The sequence below is a fragment of the Vanellus vanellus genome, assembly GCF_965231255.1.
Source record: "Vanellus vanellus genome assembly, chromosome: 2".
NCBI lineage: Eukaryota > Metazoa > Chordata > Aves > Charadriiformes > Charadriidae > Vanellus > Vanellus vanellus.
The window spans coordinates 93,712,168-93,737,151 of NC_138906.1; the positions used below are offsets into that span (position 1 = coordinate 93,712,168).

General features: G+C 39.2%; 2 protein-coding genes across 2 annotated transcripts in view; one reads left to right on the forward strand and one right to left on the reverse strand.

The window, feature by feature from the left end:
* Positions 1-11,213, reverse strand: part of ZPBP (zona pellucida binding protein) — a gene marked incomplete at both ends in the record, with an annotated part of 34,602 nt that extends 23,389 nt beyond the window's left edge. The window contains 5 exons of the mRNA XM_082499203.1: positions 699-824; positions 3,735-3,815; positions 9,269-9,821; positions 9,977-10,101; positions 11,201-11,213. Coding sequence (XP_082355329.1) covers positions 699-824; positions 3,735-3,815; positions 9,269-9,821; positions 9,977-10,101; positions 11,201-11,213 — 898 coding nt within the window. The remainder of the gene's footprint in view (positions 1-698; positions 825-3,734; positions 3,816-9,268; positions 9,822-9,976; positions 10,102-11,200) is intronic.
* Positions 11,214-12,793: 1,580 nt separating this feature from the next.
* SPMIP7 (sperm microtubule inner protein 7) overlaps positions 12,794-24,984 on the forward strand; it is a gene marked incomplete at both ends in the record, with an annotated part of 30,626 nt that continues 18,435 nt past the window's right edge. The window contains 4 exons of the mRNA XM_082499204.1: positions 12,794-13,307; positions 15,729-15,772; positions 23,757-23,830; positions 24,486-24,624. Coding sequence (XP_082355330.1) covers positions 12,794-13,307; positions 15,729-15,772; positions 23,757-23,830; positions 24,486-24,624 — 771 coding nt within the window. The remainder of the gene's footprint in view (positions 13,308-15,728; positions 15,773-23,756; positions 23,831-24,485; positions 24,625-24,984) is intronic.

Sequence of the window (24,984 nt, forward strand, 5' to 3'; positions counted from 1 at the left end):
AAGAAGAAGGCTTCTGAGATGATTAGGGAGTTGGACCATAGGACAAGAGGCAGAGGAAACTGGGATTTTTACCCTAAGGAGGGAATTGCAGCCCTTCACTACCTAAGAGAAGATACAGGGAAGAATAATCATTTTATTCATTTTAAGACAAAAAGACAAGCAGCAACAATAACGAGCTGCAATAAGAGAAAACATGACTGAAAATAAGAATAAAAGAACAGGTTGCACAGAAAAGACAGAAAATCTCCAAGGACAGAGATTCCTCAAACTCAAGCAGTCAAGGTCCTGAGCAACTTCATAACTGAAGATAGGCTGTCATTGACCAAGCAGTTGGGCTAGATCACACCATTTGTCACCCTATTATTCTGTCCTTGCAGAACACTCCCAGCTCTCAGTACAGCAAAGAATGTCATCCTCAACCTCTGTTGCATCCAACATGCCCTGCTCCGTCTACTGCTCTTTAGAGATGGCACCATTCTTTACAGAGATCTGAAAACGTCTTTTAGTTTGGTTATCTCACCCCTTTCTTTCTGAAAAGTGAAAGTTAATTTATATGATATACATACAAACACTCGCAAAGTATTCTCAGTTACTTCTCCTTTTACATTCCCACCTTTATAATCCTCATGCTGTTTTGGGGGAAGAACAGGGGGGAGGGGTGGGGATGTAGGAGGACATGTAAGAAAATAAATCCTTACCTGAAGAAAGACCACCACCTGGTCCATTCCACTGGAATTTTGGATCAATGAGTTCTAAGTTTCGCAGATGACTTGTAAGACATAAAATACGTGGACTGCTGTGATTCAGCTTGACATAAACTTTGACTGAAAAAAAAATTATCATTAGCATCAAGTATTTATCAATGCTATCCTAACAGTGAGCTATATAAATTTCAAGACGATGATCTCGAATGGAGTTCTAATTTTGGGACTGGTTCTGTTATCTCTACCATCAAAATGAAATACAAAATAGAGAGAAGGTTTGTTTTCTCTGGAAAATAAAATTAAGATAATTCTTCGTAGTTCTAGGCTTATCTGGTTGTGTAAACTAGAATGACAGTGCACTGTAACATCCTCCTGAATGGAGTATGTCACTTAGCAGGTTCTCACAAGCATGGGCTTCTGCAGCATTCTGTCTCAGTTTGTGTCCAACACACACATGGAGAGAGCGAAGTTGCAGTATGTTGGATACTCAAACTTGAAAGCTTGCTGTTTCCATTCTATTACCAAGTGCGCATGTCTTGTATGCGATTTGTGGCATACAGGTGCTTCTAGATCTTCAGTTGTTTCTAAAAACTATGACTGGTGTAGCCATAATCACTTCCATAATATGTAGGATTTCAATGTGTACAATTTGTTTTATTTTCCTTCCCACTGCCATTATGCAAAGCATTTGTCCTGTTCAGAAGCATGGGATGCTACATATTTATGCACTAGTAAGGTCTGAACTTGAATATACCATGCTCTGTATCAGGCTACCCTAATGCCACTGAAAAGCTACACCTAGTATAAAACATTACAGCTACTGCATTTGTGATTTGGAGAATCTGACTAATAATTTAAACTGAATCAAATAAGCAAATTACCACAATGTTATCTTACCATTGACAATTTCAGATTCCCTGCAAGTGGAAAACAGTTTAAGTATTTGTTGCAGGAAGGTATTAATGCTCAGAAAAACAGTTTTCACTTCTCCATTATGGCAACTGGTGGTAATGCCACCACAGTTTTCTCTCCTCTCCAAGTATGACTGTTCGCTTTCATTAAAAATGAAAAGCCACTTACATTCACATTACAGTATACTTAGATGTAATACATAAGAATAACTTCAGAATTTTGGTAGTCTTAAGCTCAGGAGGTATGTCCATCCCACCTAATAATAATTTTTTTTTACAGTAGCTTACATTGTAGAAAATAGCAAAGTATATATTTTCAATTGTACAATAGTATATCATGGAAATAAATGTCATTAACAGATGGTGTTTCTGTTTTTAACCACAAAGCATGAAAATCAATATGAATTCTACATGTTAATGCAACTGCTAATATGATTAGCCTTTTGCCATTGCAAATCCTTAATAACTTTTCTCAAAATTTAGTAATAGTCTATTGCGGCAAAATTGTTCATTGCCTATCTCTTCTCTTTCACATTTTGTTTTTCATTTCCTGAAGGTCACTTTGTTCAGTCTCACAGCAATATTAAAGAAATTACATAACCATAATAAAAAGTGGTAATAATAAATTTATGGTGTCATTATTATCATAACCTGCCAAGATGGTAAATTCTGTCCCACCACTGTAAATTTCCATGACAGTTTTGTAAACATGTATCATAGGAATGATATAACAGAAGGGCATCTGATAGAAAATAATGGCTGAAAAAATATCTACCAGGTATAACTTTATTCTTCTTGGTTTCAAAATGAAGTCTTGCTCTTTAATTAAAGTTCTTTGCTTTTTTTCTTATTTGTTCAGATTCTCTCTATTATAAAAATATTTACCACAAATAGTGATCCAAAAAAGAACATTTACATCAGATATTTTAAAAGTGCAGGATTTAATAGTGGAGCATTGTATTTAACCAGATTTTGGTGAAAAAAAAAAACTTCAAAAAAGAGATGTTATTGCACCTCAAAAGAATACTGCAGCCAAGTCTAGTATACTCACAATGTTCTGTCCCAGAGAAGGTGGAAGCATTCTTTATTAATACTAAATTGTTTATAAACAGAGTTGGGATAAAACATTTTAATCTTGCCTTCTAACTTTCAAATTGTCCTGTGCCATTCAAATAGTAGTCTTTTTTACAGACAGAATCAGAAGACAGAAAACGTACACCAATCAGAGACATTATTTAACATTAATGCTAAAAAATATTGTAAGTTAAATGCCTAAGAGAAACTTTTAAAAACAAATTGTTTTAAAACAATTGAATTGAAGCAATTTCCCAGAATTGTTTCACCTTTGGACAAAAACTGACATGTCTAAGAATTTGTATCAAAAAAGGTCAAAAAATGTTGTCTTTTTGCATTCCCCCAAACAACAGAAGCATCACTTCTAGATATGCTACTAGTAAAGCTGTAACTGGAAAACCCACATGGAGTAAACTATGGGGAAATGTATTACCAAAACCAAATTGGCAATGTGCATTGAGAGAAAAAGCAACATGAGGAAATATATGGCAATGAGGAACAGCCTGGTTTTTAATTTTCAGATTTTCAAGGAATTGTTTTGTTTAATGAGAAAAGAAACTGATAATATTATAATCTGAAGTTACATGGATTTAACTTAGAAAGCAATTATTTCTTAGCTCTTCTTATTTTTTGTTGTAGAAAATAACACAAACTTTATGTCTCAGATCCTGTGTACATAACAAGTAAGATGAAGTTGGAATACCAACAGTGCAAGAGAACAGTATTTCAGAACAAGAGTCCTACAGCCAGGTGGCAGAGTACACTGAATGTTGATATTTTTATAAAAATTACAGAAAATAATTATCTCGGTTTCATAAAAATTATCAGTAAGAATAAAAAAACTATGAAAAATAAATCCAATGACAGAAATATATGCTGTCAGACAGCCTATTAAGTATACATAAATCACTACAGAATTGTAATTAATTAAGCCACTTACAAACATTTAAAACAATTCAGCAACAAGGGATATGATAAAGAGGAGCCTTTTCTTGGCAAAAACAGTATTTTCACTAATTGTTACATAATGTTTAAAGAAAAATACCTGGAAATATGACAGATCCCACTATTTTTAAGCCATTGTGTCTTGGCCCCACACTTCTTAAAAATCTCTCTGAGGGCTGAACTGTTAAAAGATAATTGACATTAATAAAACTAATTTATCTGAAAAAAGCAAGCAGCATAATTTAGGTTTATCTACACCCTTTAATAGACTTGTTCTTCAATACATATTAAGTTAATACTCCCCTAATGTCTTACAAAATACACAACTCTCATTAAGGCAACAAAAAACAATGACAAAGGCCTGACACAGAAAAAGCATCCTTATTCTAAAGAGCACTTAAATTTAGATGTATTTTTAAATATATATATGTCTTACAACAGAACTGTCACATTTTAAATTAAAACTGTGAGGACAGGCACTGTCCAAAATGAGAATAAAAGTTAGCTGCACTGTTTTGATACCCTCTGTCGGGAGGTCAATCAATGTGTATATTGACCATTAATGAAGTAATGAGCTTGGGTTCTGTCATGATAGTGATTTTCTTAATTTCACCATGAGATGAAATATAAGGTATTTTATAGCTATTTTAAGTTACGTTTCTTCTATTTTAAATAGAAATTAAAAACACATTCATAAGGATTGCAAAGCTTTGCAAGACATACAAGGCTTCTGAAAGAAAATTGAAGTATCTTTCAGGTGAACATTCTAGTACAAGTCATATCTGAGGTTATTCTACAGAATTTCCAGAGATACAGAACTGAAGCCAGCAGAAAGATAATGGCTAGTAGACCCCTCAATATTTTGTGTTCTTTGTCTCCACCTCCTGCTTGGAAAGAACGTGGGCTACTAGGCGTTAAGGTGTGCTTGTGATTTCTAATTCTTTTGGGGAATCTGGGAAAGAAAGTAAATAACAAAGGCATAGAAAGCCTTGAATACAATACAATAAAATACTGAACATATATTCAGTACCAGTTATTTTATGAAGATGGGCTAAAAAATTATGTGGCACCAGATCAGTGCTTGTTGTTAACTTAGATTCAATATTCAAAAACTAAAATCAACAATAAATACCCTGGTAAACTGGTTATAGATTAAGGCATGCGTTGAGGGCAATGAGAGAGACAGGATTGAGTGTCAGATTTGTTTTGATTTATCTTGATTTAAGTAATAATGGGAAATCATCAATTCAATAATAAGAAAAGATAATCATGACTAGTCTCCTATATGAAGGATTTCTGTGATTAACAGTTCCATTTACTTCACAGTATCTCTTCACTATGTACCACTTCCACAACTTTGAGAAGCAAAATTTTTCAAATAACTTCATTTTCCCCAAAGACATCCTAGAAGGATTGGAGGAGTTTTATTGAAAATGAAATGGATTAAAATTTTCTCACTGGAATATTTATGTTAAGTGTTTTAGAATTCTGTTGCACTGGCAGAAACAAAGCCAATTTTTCATTAAAATTCAGTTCCCAAAAGAACATGATCAGACTCTCTATTGACAAAAAATCAGCATATCCTTTGCTTTTAATAAAAGCATACTAATTTATAGCAAATTATAAATCCTACCTGAAAAACAGCCTGTTTTAAAATTTCATCTGACACAATTATCTGTCCACATAATCCATAAATATTTTAAGAACTGTCAAGTTTATTTATGTGTTACAATTGGAAAGGAAGAACATAATTGACCAAAACCAAATAAATTAATGAGAGAAAAACTGAAAACAACAATCTTCTACAGAAAGGAAAGTCTTCCAAGTTTATGAAAAGGCAACTGAATAAATGCATACAGAAAAGTCAAGCCTTGCAAACTGACAAGGTATGAACAGATATACATAACTTTTTGGGATGTTCAGTCAATGCAGAAGGAAAGTAATATTTTTTTACAGTAATAATTTAAGCCCGAAGATGGAGCTCTTGAACTGTTTATTTAAAAAGAACTAGAAAAAGTGGAAGCACTATAGTTACTGAAAGGTCATAATGTAAAACTTCTGGAATTACTTTTTTGGTATCTTCAATGACATTGCATGCTAGATTTTGACAAAGTCAGGTTAAATGCTCTGTCATGTGTATACACATTTAATTTTCATAGCAGCCATTTCAGTCAGTAAATGTTTCTGTCTGCATATGAATCCCAACTCTTATACTTTTTTTCCCTCACTTTCTGCACTGCCTTTTAAATTTTTTTCAAGCCATTTTCAGGTCTCTGCCTAATCACCTCGAATTTAAATGGCGCTTTCTGCAGCAGTCTCTAAGCACAAACGATCTTACCGTTCTCACTCTCTATTTTAAGAGTGCCTGTTATCAGGTTAAAAAGAGGCTTTTCATAGAAAAAAAGTATCAAGATGTCATTAAGTCACAGAAAGAACAACAACAGAAAAAAAGGACATGGGAAGTGATTAAACTGCATTTTAAAGTCATTAAATATATTATTCCATCCCTTCAATTTGAACCTGCACTTAACAAGCAGTAGAAAAGGCTAAGTTTCACTCATTTTTGAGAAAAAGAAATGTGCTTTCTGAATTAATACCCAAATTAATACCCAATGCACTAGAAATATATGGGGTCTGATTCCTCATTGTCTTGCACTTCTTACAGGCATAATACAAGGTGTGAGCAACAGTTGTTTTGCAGAAGAAAACAGATGAAGAAAAACAGTTTTATATCACTATCAGAGACATGGAAGTTTGGGGTAATTCACCCCCCCAGTCCCAGGTGATTCAAACTTCCCAGCTGTCTGAAGAGCCATTCCCAAAGACTGGAATTCAAGGGTACATTGCCACATAAAGTAGGTATATTACTTGAGGATTCATTGGGTGACTTTAAAATCTGATGGGAGTTAAATTCAACAGCTTTACTGCTAATTTATACCACTGACACAGGCCAAAGATCCTGCAAAGAACTGAATTTAAGTGTAAAAGGCATAGACTTGCATGTGTCTAAGTGCTGTAGCAGGTCACTCACCATTTTCCCTTGAATTATGGGGGATTCATTCTGCTCCCTGTCCCAGTCTTCTAGCTCAGGGGGCTGGGTACTCAGGGAACAACTGGCCCCACCACTAAAGACTGAGGCAAAGAAGGCATTAAGTACCTCAGCCCTTTCCTCATCCTTGGTCACGATCATAGAATGGTTTAGGTTGGAAGGGACCTTAAAGATCATCTAGTTCCAACCCCCCTGCCATGGGCAAGGACACCTCCCACTAGACCAGCTTGCTCAAAGCCCCATCTAACCTGGCCTTGAACACTTCCAGAGATGATGGGGCATCCACAACTTCCCTGGATAATTTATATTTCCCCTCAGATCAGAAGTAGCAGGTGGGTTGTACCTGCACAGACAAACAACCCCTCCTGCTCTTCCCTGATCCAAGGGAGTTACAACAGTGCCAGGTAAAGAGGGGTCCCTTCCCACTCCCTGCCCAAAGGAGGAATCGGGGTAAGTTAGTACTGACCAAATCAGCACTTGTTCCTGTGCCCATTGAGTTGAAAGGGAATGCCATTCACCAACTTTAACTTTCACATCAAGTATACTCTACTGTGTCATAAAATATTTTATTCTGAATCTTTTAGCCTTAAAATGAACATTACCATTGCAAAATTAATCACCTTCAAAATACTTCATCAGAAAATTAATTTTGGTCTGAAAATTGCAGTGGCAGGACAGAAAGTTTAAAATGAGCCTTAAATAATTAAACAATCAATTTATTAATTAATAAAATACTGTATTACTAGAACGTTCAATTGGCATAGTTTCAATTCATTTATTTAGAAATGAAAATTCTATGAAGCGATAGGAAAAGATTTATTTAAGTTATGGTAATTGCTAAAAGTTTTTTCAAAGTAATTATGTTTTGAGATAATTTTTGTAGAGATTTCTGCACCAAAAGAGTATATAAATAGCACTGGTACTTACTTAAGTTATTTTTGCTCAATCATGCTAATAGTCAAGTGTTTTCCTATATCGAAGTATTTTAATTACAGCTGGCATTTCTAAGCTGCCTATTGATGGTAAGTGCTGTGCAGAAATATTAACATTTCTATTACTAGTCATATGAAAGTCATATAGGAGAAACCAAACTTCAGTTCCTAATCTGTCTCAGTTAAGTTTAACCCTTTCAAAAAAAAAAAAAAAGCTTTCAATATATCAACTATATTATTTTCCAGCAGGCCTTCATATTTCCTACACCACTAACACATTTCATAAGTTTAGTTAAAAAGGAGAGTTTTTTGCCTTATTGTGCAACAAGCTAAATTTAAAGTGTTGTATCACTTCAGTAAGATGGAAACTCACTTCAGATGGCTCAGAGAAGTCAAATGTAATTGAGACATTTTAAGAAACATGCTCCATATTTTCCTCAAAAAGTTTAATTATTCACTAAAGGAAAAACACGTAAGCCAAAACCGTTAGCATTAGTAAACAAAAAAAAACAGAACAAAATAATCTTGAAAGAAAAAGATTCATATTCTTTACACCAGTCTAACTCAGACTGTATAATTAATTCCTCAGTGCAATACAATTGAAATAAATGTCTTTTTTGGAATTGACAATGTCTATTATGCCTACTAAAACCTAAAACAGAAGAAATACTATGACAGCAATGTATCAGTGAACATATACTGAAATACTGCACATGGTTTTCCCTTTTTTCTCAGAGAGTACAACTTCAAACTTCACCTCTAATCTTGCTTGTGGAAAAGACTGACTTTGTAAAGGAATTGGTGAAGCTTGACCATAACCAGACCACGGAAGAAGACCTGGCACATACGCACACTAATATACAAATTAAATAATCCCATTTAATACTATCAGAAAGCCTGTGTTCAAATTTCAAAACCTTACTAAGCAGCAGAGACTGTCATTTCAGGGCATTCCCAGTCTTTGAGTTGAGAGGCCATGCAACTGAATTTCCCAATCAATGACAGCTGCAACTATGCACACAAGTGCATACAAAATCAGCACTAGTACACCCGAAATACAGTGTCTTGGTATCCTACCACATAACTACTTCTGTACCTCAGAGCCTTCAACAAATTGATGCAGCTCTTTTAGCTGTGTACCAACATTACCAGCTACTCACTGCCTGTGCAACTTGCCTGTGGTGACCAAACCCCTCAGCCACGCAGCTTCTTTGGTACATAGGAAGGAGAAACACTCCTCTCCCCAGCACTCACTGTTCATATTTGAGGAAATAAAAGAGATTACTTAGATAATCCTTTAGCTTTCCTGTATCCATCTCCACCTCCACATATGGAAAGGAAGTTTAACCTTGGTTGATTTGGTGGGTGTAGACGGGAAAAACATTGGTAGGTGTAAAACAAAACCCAGAGGGGAAAGCTGGATGTTAAAGGGCACAGCTCCTGTGTTATGGAACAGCATGCCACGGACAGCAACACAAACTTAAGAACTACCAGGCTGCAAAGAGGGTCACAAATGTTGTGACACATGCATCTGCTTTTGTAGAAAGAAATAAATAAATACGTGAGGGTAAGGACAAAGGCACAGGCAGGGACTGAACTCGGGAAAACCTGTAAAATTCACACCCGATGCTCCCAGCAGGGCAGGGACGGTACCCAGCGAAGTTTCGGTGCCGCCACCGCCGCCTTCCCCGAGCTGCGCGGCCAGGCCCTGCGGGGAATGAGCAGCCTGTGGCTCGACCCCGCCGCCCCACCACCTGCCCGAGGCCACGGGTGCCGCCGGCCTGAGGCGAGCGAAACCCCGGCGACTGCCGCCGGGCGGCGCCACCGCACCGCCCGGGAGGGTAGAAGGTACCTGCGGGCAGTGCCTGCAGCGGGACGAGCGGGAGGAGGAGGAGGAGTAGGAAGGGGGCAGTGAGGCGGCTGGCGGCAGCGGCCATTGCCCGGCGGCGGCCCCGCGCCCCACGCCACATCGCCAGAGGCCCCAGCGCCTCTTCCGACCGCTGGGGCGCGCGGCAGCCGTTAGCCGCCCCCAACGGCCGCCGGGCGAGGCGCGCGGGGCAGGCGAGGCGAAGCGAGGGGAGCGCGGGGGGGGTGAAGGCGAGCGGCGGGGCTGGAGGTGGCGTCGCCGCCCTTCGGCCTTCCCTGCCGCGGGGAAGTCAGCGGCGGGGCTTTCCCAGCCGCAGTTCCAAGCTCTGCACTTGCATCTCTGGCGAAAGAGGGGACGGGTCGGGGAAGGCGGGGGGTGGTGGAGGCTTTCACATCCTCAAACCCCAGGGAAACATCTGCCACCGCGGCAGCTCTATCCTCATCAGTCGTCCAGCTGCCGGGCTATGCATAATTAATCCCAATCCATTAACGCACCAGCACACCCATGCCATGGATCCAGGAGCTGCTCCTTTGAAACAGCCAGGCCTGTGCTGGTGCGGACTGCACCTGGGGGTGGGTAAAGGTACAGTGAACTGGCTTCGTGCTCACCGCAGTTGTTCCTGAAAAAATAAAAGAGAGTAAGGAAGTTTCCATTGCAAAACCAAGGAACTGTGCTGACTTAGTCACTGCCATGAGCATTTACAGCTGCACTACTCAGTCTTCGTTGTGTGGCTACAAAAAAGGCAATTAGGAAAGTGTGTGGAGTCCCAGGTCATTAGTATGTTCCTTTGACATAAGAGTATTTTATTTGTAGCAGGTTAGAGAAAGGATGTTTTGAAAGAATAGAAGAGGGAAAAATTAATTACCTGGGAAGCAAATAAAGTCTGGCAAGAAAATTTCACTCTGTTGGAAAATTTGGTATGTTGTTACTGTGCCAAAGAAGAAAAATACCTATTTACATCAAAGAACCAAACAGACTGCTCCACAGGAATCCTGAAGCAAAGCAGAAGGCAGACATCTAGTAAAGAGGACTAGCTTAGACATATGACCAGCTCATCAATGTTCTTCCTTAAAGCACAGATCACTTCTGAAAATTGACAGTAGAAATAATTCAGCCTTACATGGCAAATTTACTTCCCAAGATAACCTCCACAGAATCTCTGTCAGTGAAATCCAAGATAAAGCTTTAATTAAATTTCATTCTGCAAAATGAACGCAACAAAACATGAGTCATCCTTGCAGTGTTTCCCTATCCTGTACCTTGCCTGGCTCCCATGTCTTTGCCTCTCCTCTTTCTAAAGCTTTGCAGGAGAAGGTAAGGGGTGGGGGAAAAGGTCGCTCTGCAACACTGGATGTTATTCCTAGTGTAAAGCTGAATATATTTGGTGAGGAGATTACTGAATGTCAGTGAATATAGACAGCAGTATGGCATTTTAAAGGGTTGTTACAGGCAGAAGTCAAATTTGGAAGTATCTTTTCACTAACTTTAATGTACAAGTATGATAGAAAGTGGACACAGGTTGTTTCAGACAGAGTTCTGTGTTTTCATAGTGCTGGCTTAGCCTTACAATGCCAGTACTGCATATGTAGTCTCAGCTGTCACATTTTACCCATTTTAATTCTTATGATCTATAGATGAAAGCTGTCTTAAGAAAGAAGGAAGCTTGTTTGTTTATTTCTTTTCTGCTCTGTCAGCAAGCTACTCCAAAGGAAAATTACCATGGTTCTGCATCATGGAACACAACTTTTTATTACTATAAACCTCTACTATAATGCAGGTTATGCCCATTTCTGATTTCATGTTAATCAATAGGAAGTTAGGAATTCAGGGAAGTTACATCTGTGTGAGACTAACATAAACTCCGCTCTCATGAGACCCAACCTGGAATATTGTGTCCTGCTCTGGAGGCCTCAACATAAAAAGGACATGGGCTTGTTGCAGTGGGTCCAGAGGAGGGCCACGAAGATGATAAGAGGGCTGGAGCACCTCTCCTATGAAGACGGGCTGAGAGAGTTGGGGTTGTTCAGCCTGGAGAAGAGAAGACTCTGGGGAGACCTTATAGCGGCCTTCCAGTACCTAAAGGAGGCCTACAAGAAGGCAGGAGAGGGACTTTTACAAGGGCAAGTAGTGATAGGACAAGGGGTAATGGCTTCAAACTGGAAGAGGGGAGATTCAGAATAGATATCAGGAAGAAATTTTTTACTATGGGGGTGGTGAGGCACTGGAACAGGTTTCCCAGGGAAGTTGTGGATGCCCCATCCCTGGAGGTGTTCAAGGCCAGGCTGGATGGGGCTTTGAGCAACTTGGTCTGGTGGGAGGTGTCCCTGCCCATGGCAGGGGGGTTGGAACTAGATGATCTTTAAGGTCCCTTCCAACCTAAACCTATGATTTTAAATGAGAGAATGATCAGGCACTGTGCCGTAATTTTTCCTGACAAGGGTACAAAGTGAAGGCCTCATAATGTGAACTGAGCTGTCCAAATAAACACAGTTTGATTTTTCTGAAGTGTCAGGTATTTGCAGGTGGCACTGAATTCATGCAGAGAGGACCTCTATAAATCAGACTGCTTTTGTTTAGATTGCTAAATGAAGACAGTCGAGCTTGGGATTCGGAAATGAGTGCTGCATATTCTGACCTGAGACATTAATGGATTTGCAAACCTGATAGAACAAAGGGCAAAACTCTGGAAGAAATTATGCTGCATGGAAAACTCTGATGTCAATATGATTTACTCATTCCAAGTAATAATTGTAAGTTTTCTGTATTTGCTTTTAGCTGCGGTTGTGTTTGATAAATTTTGTTTGTGTTAAATCTGTGTTTCAATTTAATTCATATTTGTGATAGCAACAGGATAGCTTATTTTAAAATACTTCAATGAAAACACCATGTATTTCTTAGTAAGATTGAAAACTTCTTGATTTTGCCTCTGCTAGATGAGTAACTGGTAGTGCCATTTCAAGTTGCTATGTGTGCCCACTTGAAGGACTAGATTACTGTGGTACACCTGAACCGTGTTTCACAACAGGAGACATGTCATTGTGAGGTGGTTTCCATCGTTACCAAGCAACAAAGCAACTCGCTGTTCATTCAGTGTCTGTGTTCTTTCTGTACCATACTTGATAAATCTTCTTTTCAAGAAAGAATTCACTACTTAAACCACTGCCTTGCTCTTTATGGTTTCTATGTACTGATCTTCTGGAGGATGAGCTCTAATTTTACTGTGGTTTGTTGGCTAGGACTTTAGAAACTTAGAGAAAGAGGAGCAAGTGGAGTCTTTTAAGTTTACTGCTACAGAAGGACGATAAAAGAGAATGACCATGGCTTCCCATGGAGCTGAAAGGCAGGCGAGTCTCTTTAAAAAGTCTGCCTTGTCAGTTGAACCAGGTCACAAGATGGATCGCCAACAGTATCAAAACCTTTTAAAGAAGATGTGCTTGCCGGTTGTGAGAGGTCCTGAGAACAGACATGACTTTGCCAGCTTTGAAGAGAAAAACAGTAATTCTTTCCTTAAATTCAATCCATTCACTCCTCCAGTAGGGCCGAATTACCCTTTATTCCCACACCGGGATGATGTGCCTTTAGTGGATCCCTGCTCAGGTTTTGTGAGTCCAGGAGCAGATGCTGACCTGCAGCCCAACGTTGGAAGAGCTATTGAATCCCTGGTGGACTACAGTGATGTGAAACCTCACCAGCGGATCCCTGTCACAGGAAAGAAAGGCCAGACTGCCCACAGGAGGCAGATGACCCTCCTGGAGGAAACCAGCCAGAACAGAAGGTGGAACTCCAGGGCTGTGTCAGCTGCTTCTGTCAGGGCACGACTCGGAGGTAAAGCAAACTACTATTTTTATTTCTTAATCATAAAAGAAATTGGTGGTGCTTAAAAAATAAATACAATCAGTTTCTGAACTCCATCCCCCCAGGTCCTGAAAGAACAACCTTATAAAATATATTTGCCCTGGATATTTGAACTGAATATAACAACTGCAGTAGAGTGTTTGTATCATTCATTGTCCCTGCTGGACCAAAGAAGTACCAGTCAGCAAATTCTAACGAGCATTCTAATGCTAAAAACAAATAAAAATCTTTGAAGGTACATAATTTAAAAAAAAAAAAATTAGGTAAATTGTGAAGTTATATACAATAGTCCTAATGAGCACTTGTTTTAATGTCAACTAAAAAACCAAATCACTCCAGGTTTGGGAAATCCACTGGATATTTCTGTGTCTTTTAGTATTCATGAACAGTTGCAGTAGAAGGCATTTAAAGACCTTTTCCGCTGTCTAGTTAATCAGAGAACAGAAGTTGTTTACGAGTGCCATCCCATGTTGGTCAAAGTACATATTACTATCTTACTTTATATCAATATGTTACCCATAAAGTTGTGTCTGATCATTTCATATTGATTACAGCATCAAAATGGAAATTCACTCTTTTTAACGTGAAGCAAAATTGGGTTGGTTGTTAATATTCAGAATTTTCTGATGAAAATTCTGGAAAGCAGAAGTGTTTACCCAGGGCTTGTAAAGGCAGACATAATTAGCAGTAAGCAATATGGTTGAATTTTTATAAAGATTAAGCCAATTCCAAATGTTTTCATAGACAACTGCTTATTACATCTAGAACAAAATTTTATGAGAACTCAGGCAACTTGCTCACAGATGAGGGGAGGCATTTCTTAGAACATGGTAAAGAAATGTAAACAGGCTCCTTGTTCCATTTTTCTATACAGAGATAACATTCTCACTTCATGGTTAGCTGTACTTTATCTGTGTTATTGTCATCATAAAGTCTCTACATGCTATAAATTCTGGCAGTGGTTTTGGTTCCTTGTTTCTGTCTTTGAACAACTTTGCATCTTAAATCACTTTAAGCTTACTGCAGTCACATAACAGAATCCAAAAGCACCCAAGAAACCACAGGGGTTAAAAAAAATAGACTCCGTAATTTTCCTTTTTTTTTTCTTGCTCATCCCATATAATTTTCACTTTTATTTCTCATTTACTGTGTTCTCCATTTACATATGAAATTAGACCACAGACACCAATCAGAACTAATCAGCTGTTTTTTTCTGCATGCCTCTGGAAAAGGGGAGGGGAAAGATTTGAGATATGCAATTCTATCTGACCATTAATTTTTCGAACACAGGGGAAAGTAGACAAGAGACAGAGATAGAGATACTCTGGCAGATAGAGACACACCTGAAATGAATGCAGACAAATCGGAAACTGAATGTCATCAAGTCAGTAACCCAGGTTGCAGTCCAGAAAGTGGTACAAAATGGAGAGTAGTTCCAGAAAGCAGATAGAAACTGTCTGGTGGCTTTCTGGTGATTTTTCATTGGGTAAAGTTCAGTATTAGAGTGAAATACTAACTCCACTGAAGCTGTCGGAAAAAGTCAAACTCAACTCAGGGACGAAACCTTGAAACAGACATGATCCAGCATAAAATTCTTAAGGAAAGCTGTGAAAATTCTTTTCCAAACCTAGTATTCATTTACAAGTTCTCTGTGATGCTTAGGTATTAATTACAAATGTGTAAATATAGAAATAAAAAGTAGCTGAGTTGTAAGCTACTATTTTTAATGAGACTGCATAAACAAATTCCAGATTTCATCTATATGATTTAGAGAGCCCAGCTACCAAGCCCCAGGCACGTGATGCAATGAAAATTGCTAATCCTTCTAGATACCAGTCCCAAGACGTTCCACAGCTAAGTTGTTTGGGGAAGTTGTGCTGAAAGAGATACCAGTCAGGCATTTTGCAAGCCAATTCTGCAGTCACTTTCTCCACTGTGCGTGGGATGAACAAGAAAAAAAAAAAAAAAACAGAAGCAACCTTTAAGACAGATGAGATGAAGTATATAAAACATCTGCGATAGACAGGAGGTTCTCTGTTGTGAGATGATGCAGTGCTATGGCTTTGGCAGTCAACAGTGTTACTTTGAACTTCCCCAGCAGCCTTTTGCATCGACTGAGCAAAGCAAGTTTATTGAACGGTGAGGTTCTGTGACAGCAAAGCAAAGGTGAGAAGCTGACAAAGAAGGTCATTCTAAGACTGGAGAACCATAGTATGCCAGAGAAGGGAGACAGCTGAAGAGCTATTCTTCATGTATTCTCGATCAGTGTAGGGAAGGTGCTCAGTGCTAGAAGACAAGGTCTTTAAGAAATTGACTGTGTTTGCCTGTAGAGTCCCCTCCTCTCACTCATATGACAACAGGATTTTGTAACTTTTTCCCTGTGGGCTCAAGTTTCTTTGCAGTGTTTACGAGGACCTCAGAATTTGACCATGCAGGTATATTTGTACCTGGAAACCTGGTGACAAAGCCCTCATATCCAGTTTGCAATTATTCAGTTTTGTGTGGCTTAACACAGAGATGGGCATGGGGATTGCAGAAGGAACCAGGGTATTTGATAAGTCTGATAACGAGCAGAGATGACTTCTTACCCCTACTGGAAGCTGACGCATCTGTAGATACAGTTTTCTTCAAAAATTGGGAAATGGAAAACACTATAGAGTTTACCTATAGACTTGATAGTAAGGAATAAGCAGTTAACTTATGCTGCTGCTAGAGTAGCCATATTTGCATTTGTCCAAAAGCCAGTATTCCAGTAGTCCAGTATTCCATCCAAGACTGTGGATAATTAACAAAGAATGTCATCATACTTCCTCCGCATATTTTGCCATTGTGATGATTTGTGGACCAGGGATTCGTGACCAAGAGATGGTGTGCTTGTAGATAGTAGTCATGGATTCATAGATTTGCCTTCATGAATATATCCATTTGCTTTTTGAACCCATCACTTAACTTCCAACCCTATATTTCCATGTAATCTGTGAATACGTTAAGCAACAAAGTCCTAAATCCACATGGGTTACCTCCAGGTCTCTCTACAGGTGATCTCCATCCACCTGGAAAATTGGTCATTTACCTCTTCCCTCCTTCTCTGACCTAATAAATTATTTATCTGTGTGAAGAACTTATCTTTATTCCATTGTTACTTTAAGAGGCTCTGTTGAAGAAAAAAATTGTGGTCACATTATACTCATTTCCCAGTGGCCTTTGTATAGGAAGAGTTGCATTCCTAGTGCTTCCTCTCCTGAAGCAAGAAGCATTTTGTCCAGAGTAATCATTACTCTGGAGAAGAAATCATCTCGGAGTAATCCACGATTAAGCAGCACATTGAGTGTGAGGTATGTCGAAGTAGGATTCCAGCCTCTCCTGCCTTTCCAGTAGTGACAGAAAATGACTGTAGGCAATGCTGGTGCAGCCCCAGTTTGTAACATAGGTACTTAGTGAGATAAAACTGTTTACCTGCCTGCAGAGAGAGAAAGAAGAAAAGTTAGTCAGGGGCAACAAAATGTAAAGCAAAGAGCAAAAAAATGTGCAACTTGAAAAACATCAAATTAACAATTCAAGGGCACTCATAAATAACATGCATCCCTCATAACTATTGTAGCATATAAACAAAGTCAACTAAGAATGCAAAATGGCCTATAGAATGGCCTCAAGAATATCTGTGCTATTAAATAATTACCCATAACACAATGTAATGTGTAATAGCATACTGCCTGATAAGCTAGTAGGTCATCTGGAAATAATGCATAAAAAATCAGAATAATCTCTTGATAATCTCTTGAGGGCTGAGTGCCATTGAATAAAACTACTGTGGTTTCACTAAGGATTTGATTATTTATCATCCCTACAGTTAGGTATTTCACTGTGCATTTGCTTTTCACTTGCCTAATAGCAGAGTGATGCTTTGTTTATTCGACAACTTTGTTCTATCTGTGTAGCTTCTTTTGCCCTGCATGTCTTTCCAATATAAACTGATGGGTTATATCTTATTTCTAGTTAGTTTTCAGGAGGTGTGTTGTAGCCTTTTCTTTCAAAGGAGTAGAGGAGAGAAGAGAAATAGTGTTAATAGGTTATATTTATTTTTCATATATAAAGAGAAGTAGAATAATTAACCACATAACTAATCAAAATCATCCGGAAAAGTTATCCATAAACTCTTAAATTGGCGTTATTATCTCTTGCTGGGCCCACTAAAGTCAATACTCCTACTATTTTTAAAATATAAGAGGTCAAGTACAGTGCATATTTTTCAAATGACAGTGAGATGCAGTGGAGCTTGTGAGACTGCTGGTTTTGTGAAACCTCTCTGTATATGTCTTTATGTGGTGACATAAGAATCTCACTTTTTCATTTAAAAACAAAACAAAAAGATGGTTTCATGGTTTCTGGGAAACAGGTTAGAAATGTGAATGAGTACATCTTCAGTTTCTGACTCAGAATCCAAACCAGAAATTCCCCAAATTCATTATCCGTCATTGAATCCTGCTTTGTCAGATTAGAAGATTATTTCAAGTAATAAACTGACAGCATCATTAAGTTTGTCATTAGTTAAAAGTCACAAAGCCAAGACACTGAGTTCCCAACTTGGACAAGAACAGATCATGCCATTTTTGATCCTGTGGACTGAGCAAATCATCAGGGGCATTGAAAATGCCAGAAAGTTGACTTGAAAAAAATCATTGCAGTTTTTACACTAGATCTTTCCACTGAAAGCAAAAGGAGAAGTAAATGTTAGAAGATTAATCATCGCAGCAGTAGGCCAATAGTGTCAAGATGGCAAATTACAGTATACAGTGCAAGAGCAGAGGTCTCTAGAAATGTGTATGTACAATTATCAAAGCAAATGTAAAATTATATACATGTCTTCCTAAGGACAGTGTAGCTGACATGAGTGTTTTACATGTACAACACAAGCAATAACAGTTGTAACCTTTAGCTCTTTAATCAATGGACCAGAGGAAGACTATTTTTGTGGAACTACTAGGACATATGGATGGATATATTTGAGCCATCTACTTCTTTAATGTAGAGGGCACTAGTACATGCATACCTATTAAGTAATTACAACATTATAGACATAATACTTAATGGAAACATTCCCATACATGTACAAGTTGTATATTTGCAGATAGCATTTAAAGTTTACACAAAGCTGAGGCAATGAAGATGCAGCCGCCATCTTTACTGCAAGCACGTTACCTTTTTAAGAGACACTTTCCAAAATAATTGTTTAAATTGGGGAGTGATTCAGTTTGAAAGCTCTTCACAGTGCAAAGATCCACAAATTCTGTCAAGCTTTTCAAAAACAGCAACTTAAAGTTATAGCACACTGTGCAAAAAGCTCTTATAAAAAACAGGTCGTGTTATTTCAGTACCTACATATAGCATTAGGATACTAAACTTAGTCTCTTACTGAAAGGTGTGATTTTCTTTTAAACTTTGTCAGTGATTAGTTCTGCAAGAACTAATTCTGCATTCTGCATGGGGTTTTCAACTTCTAGTCTGTGAACTATTTTATCCAAAGTATACCTAAATTTTTTACAAATAACTAGGAACATAACTCTATTACTTTTTAGCTTAAATTTGCTACATAAAGGTCTTGGAAATTTTTAGGGGTCTGGAAGTAAAAGGCAGGTTGAAAATTACTTAAGTGGTACATTCTTGATACTGAGTAATAGTTTCCATTGCTCATAGAGTGGTGTGATGGCTGTATGGCTGCCTACCTCTTTAGTATAACAAAATACATTTAGAAATACACTTTTTCTCAAGTCACCAAAAGCATTATGCTAGTTAATGGCACAGCAGCCTGAATGATGCTCTCATAAATATCCCTTACTTTATTTTTAGGATTATTTTGCGCGTCTTATCCTGTTGCCCTAAGGAGGCAAGTTGTTTCCATTCTTCTTGTTTATTCATCTCTTGATTTTCCCCAATAACTTTTAACCCCATTGGCTAATTTCTGCCAAATTTGACAGAGATTTTTGAAGGTTGAAGTCTGGCAAGAGGAAAGACATAAATGAATGTTCTCTTGAGGGAGTTGAAACTTGGGCATTATAACATGTTTCTGTTTGGCAGCAGCTCACTTGGTTATCAGCATGTGTGTACTGGCTCACCAGTCAACAAGTATGTGACTCTACAGTAACTGCAGGATATGGCCTCTGGGTGGATAAGCCTGATTTACAGGACCTGGTCAGGCAGAGCTCAAATTATTGTAATATGAAGTTGGGAGGATGAAGGAGAGAGAGAAATTCTTTAGGAAATCAGTCACCTACTTCTCATGGAATAGCTTGTTTATTGCTGTCAGGGTTGGCAAAGATTACATAACTGTATAAATGCAATATGCAATTACTAGTTTGGGTTGCATTAACAAGCTTTTATTGTTATGTTTGCTAATTTGAATACTTTCCTTTATACAGCTAGTACTCTACATGAGAATATGTGAAGCAGGCCAAACCATAGCAATGCATGTTATGGTATTATTTATCACTTACTTTCATCTTCAATGTAATTTAATGTATTTTTGTGAAAGTTTGTAACTGAGAGTGGTAACGGGTGCATCAATTTTTATGGGAAGCCATGAGTTGTTTTCATCCAGTTAATAAGGATTGCTGCAAATTGATTAACACAATAGGAAGCACTTTCTTTCAGGTTGGAGAACTCCAGTGAAAGTTGCTCCTGCTCTACCTGACCAAAACCGTATTTTTGCATTTTATATGGATCCCAATCTCAAGGCAAGTGTCTAGTGCTTTTCTTGTAATGAAAGAAAACATACTTAAATAATTTTGTTTCTAGTCTGCTTTCCATTTAACATTCTTTTGGCAATGATTACAGTGGTGTAGTAAAATTGGACATTTCTTCTTCTAATTATATTGAAATAAGGGCTGTATTTCAGGTAGCTGTATGTTAGCAGGACCAGATTTTAATGGTGGACATCACTCCAATAATTTTTATTTTTTGTACTATTACTCTGGTTAAGGCATTTAGACTGTAATGTGAGACTGGTACTACATGTCGGTTACATGTAACTGGAGACGGAGTTAGAGCAAAACTACCAGAATGTACAACAGATGCTGAGACCTCATACTTGGTATAGATACTCATATATTTAATACTTTGGCACTGCCTTATTTGGTGCAAGTCGCAAACAAATAAGTAAATTAAAATACGTCAATGATTCCATAGCTCAAGTCTAACCAAGTCTTTCCCATACTGAAAAGGTAATGGCATCCTTCATCATTCTACACTGATGAGACTATTCATAGTCCTTAAAGTGCTGCACATGCTTAAGTAGATAGAATAGAATAGAATAGAATAGAATAGAATAGAATAGAATAGAATAGAATAGAATAGAATAGAATAGAATAGAATAGAATATTTCAGTTGGAAGGGACCTACAATGATCATCTAGTCCAACTGCCTGACCAGTTCAGGGCTGACCAAGTTAAATCATGTTATTAATCATAGAATCATAGAATGGTTTAGGTTGGAAAGGACCTTGAAGATCATCAAGTTCCAACCCTCCGTGCCATTAGACAGGGACACGTCCCACTAGACCAGGTTGCCCAAGGCCACGTCCAGCCTAGCCTTGAACATCTCCAGGGATGGGGCCTCAACAACCTCTCTGGGCAACCTGTTCCTGTGCCTTACCAACCTCACAGTGAAAAATTTCTTCCTAATGTTTAATCTAAACCTGCCCTCTTCCAGTTTAAAGCCATTCCCCCTTGTCCTATAGCTACATGCCGTACTAAAAAGTCCTTCCCCAGCTCTCCTGTAGGCCCCCTTTAGGTACTGGAAGGCCACAATAAGATCTCCCCGGAGCCTTCTCTTCTCCAGGCTGAACAGCCCCAACACTTTCAGCCTCTCCTCATAGGAGAGGTGCTCCAGCCCTTGGATCATCCTCATGGCTCTCCTCTGGACACACTCCAGCAGGTCCATGTCCTCCTTCTGTTGGGGACTCCAGAGCTGGATGCAGTACTCCAGGTGGGGTCTCACAAGAGTGGAGTAGAGGGGCAGAATCATCCCCTTTGACCTGCTGGCCACACTTCTGATGCATCCCAGGATACGGTTGGCCTTCTGGGCTGCGATCGCACACTGCTGGCTCATGTTGAGCTTCTCGTCAGTCAGCACCCCCAGGTCCTTCTCCTCAGGGCTGCTCTCCAGCCATTCCCCGCCCAGCCTGTATTTGTGCTTGGGATTGCCCTGACCCAGATGTAGGACCTTGCACTTGGCCTTGTTGAACTGCGTGTGGTTGGCTTGGGTCCACCTCTCCAGCCTGTCCAGGTCCCTCTGGATGGCATCCCTCCCCTCCAGCATGTCTACCTCGCCAAACAGCTTGGTATCATTGGCAAACTTGCTGAGGGTGCACTCGACCCCACTGTCCATGTTGGGGACAAAGATGTTGAACAGTACAGGTCCCAGTACTGACCCCTGTGGAACACCACTTGTCACTGCTCTCCACTTGGACATTGAGCCGTTGACCACAACTCTTTGAGTGTGACCGTCCAGCCAGTTCTGTATCCACCGAGTGGTCCATTTGTCGAATCCATGTCTCTTCAATTTAGAGACCAGGATATCGTGTGGGACAGTGTCAAAACGCTTTGCACAAATCCAGGTAGATGACATCAGTTGGTCTTCCCTTGTCCGCTGCCACTGTGACCCCTTTGTAGAAGGCCACCAAATTTTTCAGGCATGACTTGCCCTTGGTGAAGCCATGCTGGCTGTCACCAATCACCTCCTTGTTTTCTATGTGCCTCAGCAGAGTTTCCAGGAGGATCTGCTGCATGATCTTGCAGGCACAGAGGTGAGACTGACTGGCCTGTACTTCCCTGGGTCTTCCTTGTTTCCCTTTTTGAAAATAGGGGTTATGTTTCCCCTTTTCCAGTCGGCGGGAACCTCACCAGACCTCCACAGCTTCTCAAATATGATGGCTAGTGGCTTAAACTTAATCTGCCAGTTCCCTCAGGACCTGCAGATGTATCTCATCAGGTCCCATGGACTTGTGCACCTTCAGGTTCCTCAGGTGGTCTTGCACTTGATCTTCACCTACAGTGTGTGGTTCTCCATTTTCCCAATCCTCGTCTTTGTATTCTGAATCATTGGCAGTGTGGCTGCAGTCCTTGCCAGTGGAGACTAAGGGAAAAAAGTCATTGAGTACCTCAGGTGTCATGGTTTGGACATTGTCTAAATGCCTCTTAAACACTGACAGGCTTGGGGCATCAACCACTTCTCTAGAAAGCCTGTTCCAGGTTGTAACCACCTTCTCTGTAAAGAAATGCTTCCTAATGTCCAGTCTGAACCTTCCCTGACCAGCTTTGAGCCATTCCCACATGTCCTATCACTGGGTACCGTGGAGAAGAGGTCAGAGCCTCCCTCTCCACTTCCTCTCCCCAGGAAGTGGTAGAGAGCAATGAGGTTGCCCTTCAACCTCCTTTTCTCCAAACTAGACAAGACCAAAGTCCTTAGCCGCTCCTGATAGGGCATTCCCTCCAGCTCTTTCACCAGCTTTGTTGCCCTCCTCTGGATGCATTCAAGGACCTTCACATGCTTCTTAAATTGTGGGGCCCAGAACTGCACACAGTACTCAAGGTGAGGCTGCACCAACACTGAATACAGCAGAATAATCACCTCTCTTGACCAGCTGGTTATCCTATGTTTGAGGCAGCCCAAGATGTGGTTCGCTGCCAGGGCCACTGCTGACTCACACTGAGCCTGCTGTTGACCAGCACCCCCAGATCCCTTTCTGCAGGGCTGCTCTCCAGCCACTCCTCTCCTGATTTATACTTGTGCCCGACATTACTCTGTCCTAGGTGCAGGATCCGGCATTTGGGCTTGTTACATTTCATCCCATCTATCATAGCCCAATGCTCCAATCTATCTAGATCCCTCTGCAAGGCCTTTAGTCCCTCAAGAGAGTCAACAGCACCTCCCTTTTTGATATCATCAGTAAACTTGCTAATGGTGCATTCAATTCCTGCATCCAGATAGTTGATAAATATGTTGAACAGAACTGGCCCTAGAATTGAACCCTGAGGAACAAATTTGTAGCAGTGAACATAAAAATACATCAGGCATATGTGAGGGACTGCAAAATGTGTTTGCTATGCCATTTTATAAATAATATAACAAATGGAAGGCTACATTCATGAGGAGTAGAGAGGCAAGGACGTTCTATTAATTTTTAAACTTGTACTCACTATATTAAATTTTCCTTCCTGAATAAAACTCAGAAATAGATCCATTCTTGATCTCCAGTGCTGGCTGGTGAAGTATATGAATGAAATTGCATGTTTCACATTCTGATGCAAAAGAAGATAGTAAACTAGGAAATGCAGATACATGCAGTTCAGTCTTTAAACAAGCAATCAAAGTGTCATATATATTGATAGTATTGCTTTCTGCCATGTATTTGATTTCTTTTAGGAATCAAGTGATCCTTCTGCAAGGTGGACAGAAGAAAAAGCAAGAGACTATTTCTACAAGTCAAATACTCAAAAGTGAGATACCGTTTCTTTTAAAAACAGTTTTTGCTTGTGCTTTGCTTCACTTTTTCATCTTGTTTTTGCTACTGTGCACCTTTAGGTAGCAGGACATAGAAGACTACAAACAGTTTTTCTAACACTAAGAACTTCTGCTGTTTTAACAGCATTCAGTATGGGATTCATCTCATGAACTTTAGTTATCTAAAAACTTGTGTCCAATCTGTGCCTTTCATCTCCACTTCCTCTAAAGGCAGTGAAAAGAAACTGGAGTTTCCAAAAGGGCATTCTGTACATCTGTCTTCAACGCCTATCACAGGCATGATATGACTGGTATCTAATCACTATTTATGTCTCGTCTCACTTAACTGATTATTCAAATTTAGAAAAACTAAATCCCATCATCACTGTAAGCTTCTTGGAAGATAAACTACCTCTTTCAATTAGTGAGTGAGAAAGTTTTAGAGAAAATAAGCCTGTGAAACTGTACCATAACTACTTGTTCCCCAACAAGAAACATGTAATTCCAGGCTTTTTATTCTCCTTTAAACTGGAAATATACACCTTTGTTATTTTCTAGATCCTTCTTTGTCACATAATTGCTTATTATCTAGCTACTGATGTCATTCACTAATGATTATATGGAAACTTTTTTTTTTTATTGTTTATGTAGAGCTTATGAAGAAGTTCCTTGGGATAATATGTTACCTTCCAAAATCCAACCTCCAGAATCAACAGTGGAAGTGTTGGCTGATCCTGTTTCCCAGTGTTTCACAAAAAAGAGATACAATCCTGAACCTGAAATAAGCCAAGTCAGTGAGCAAGTTCTTGCCAACAGGTTTTAGGTTTTGCCAATGTAATGTAGCCTAAATTTTGTGTAGGTCATACACATAAACCCACAGCAATGTTTTCAAATAAAAGGAGTCTTGAGTAAGCATTTAAGGTCATGAGCACACTCCAGTAATTGCCTCAAATGATTTTGTATTTTTTTCCTCCCTTGTCAATTGGTACAGAAGAAGATATGCATGCAGAGTACCGAAAGACAGGATAAGGGTATCAATGAAAAAAGTGTTGATGGGAATGAGGCTGTAGCATAACAAATTTGACATTACATTAGTTTACTTGTGATTATTAACTTTAATAATTACTATTTTTACTAAACTAAAATTCAG